The sequence below is a fragment of the Cyprinodon variegatus genome, unplaced genomic scaffold (genome assembly GCF_000732505.1).
Source record: "Cyprinodon variegatus isolate N-32 unplaced genomic scaffold, C_variegatus-1.0 Scaffold249, whole genome shotgun sequence".
Taxonomy (NCBI): Eukaryota; Metazoa; Chordata; class Actinopteri; order Cyprinodontiformes; family Cyprinodontidae; genus Cyprinodon; species Cyprinodon variegatus.
The window spans coordinates 1,014,805-1,016,280 of record NW_015150702.1 but is presented as its reverse complement, the minus strand read 5'-3'; the positions used below and the strand labels follow the sequence as shown (position 1 = coordinate 1,016,280).

Here is a 1,476-nt window from a genome sequence, read left to right as displayed (position 1 = left end):
GCCAAACTTGTGTGTGCATACCTACACTATAGATAGATATATACATATCTACCTATATATCTATGAAAGTCCAGCATCCAGCAAGCTGAGATGCTATAAGAGCCCAAACGAAATGAAATTAAGATTAATGCATTCCCTTTTCATTTTTCTATTATTATTATAATATTTAATTTGGTATGGGAAGCTAAAGGTTCTCATTTTCTCTATATTATGTACCGGTAACAAAATTCGCAGGGACTATTCAGTCAGAAAATTGTCTGAATGTACGCTGATCCAATTGTTTGTCTCTTTAATTTTTGGTTTTTAGTTTTAAAACCAAGGATACAAGGATTCACAATGACAAAGAAAAAAATTATTGGTGTAACTGAGTTACAGTTTATCTCAAAATTTCTGCATAGATTTTCCTGTGTGCTGAGAAAGCATTAGCGTGCAGTTTAGAGGGAACTTTGCCGCCAGCAGATGGCGATAGCTAACGGTAATTACATCTGTTGGTCACCTCAAGAAAAATAAAACATTTTCTGGTTAAAAAAGGACTAAGTAAACACCGACTGGACAGACCCTTTATTAATGTGTCATTTCAAAATGATTATATGGTTTTGGTGGGGGATTTTAGACAGTACTAGGCCTCTTTAATAATATTTGTAGCTATAACGCAACTGTGGGTATCTTTAAAAGACATTAAATTCTAAAGTCAACTTTTTCATCCTGGGAAGAATCATAATAAAATCCTTTGGAATATTGATTTGAATAGTGTGAGTATTATTCTGAGAGTCAAAACTCTTTTTCTAACTACAACAAACTGATTTACAAAAACCTCTTTTGGTGTGCCGTCTATGTATTAAATGATAAATGGAGTTTCCCACCTTTATGACCTGTGTGAGTGTTTGGGAGGACGTCTCAGCCAGCAGAGCCAGGCTGAGGCCGCGGTGCAGCTCTCTGATGGCAGCCGCCAGCAGGAAGGAGAAAGGGGTGTATGAGGTACGTGGTGACGCCGTATCTTCAGCCGCAGCCAGGAAATGCCGGGACCCATCCAATATGGCGGACAGCACCTGAAGGGCGCACAATCGTACCTAGAACAAGAAAGAAAACAAAGACAATTACAGGGATTCAACACCAAGTGTGATGCACCAGTGAAAACAGGATTGAATGTTAGTGACCGCCTGTACCTTTGGTGAGGAATCCTTTAGTATAATAGTGAGGAGAGTTAGAGATGGAGGTCCACCAGCAGGAGAGTCGGGGATGAAGGAGGACCAGTATCCATACAGGCTCCTCTTCTCAACAGATTTCACCACTGCTAGCATACAGTGCAGCGCTAACTGACGAACACGGCACTGGTAAACTCTAAAATGGCAAAGTGGGAGAGTCCAACATATTTAAAGAATAAAAAATGTTGAATGAGTTTATGTCAGAAAGCAAATAAAGAGATGAATGGATAGAGGAAAAGTGGATAAAAGGAGGAATGGATGGACAGATGGA

General features: G+C 39.4%; 1 protein-coding gene across 1 annotated transcript in view; it reads right to left on the bottom strand.

Moving 5' to 3' along the window:
* The window catches only part of heatr6 (HEAT repeat containing 6), a 14,415-nt gene that overhangs the window by 7,521 nt on the left and 5,418 nt on the right, over nucleotides 1-1,476 (bottom strand). Inside the window, exons 9-10 of the mRNA XM_015382116.1 lie at nucleotides 1,167-1,343; nucleotides 864-1,070 (exon numbers count right to left, since the gene is read on the bottom strand). Coding sequence (XP_015237602.1) covers nucleotides 864-1,070; nucleotides 1,167-1,343 — 384 coding nt within the window. The remainder of the gene's footprint in view (nucleotides 1-863; nucleotides 1,071-1,166; nucleotides 1,344-1,476) is intronic.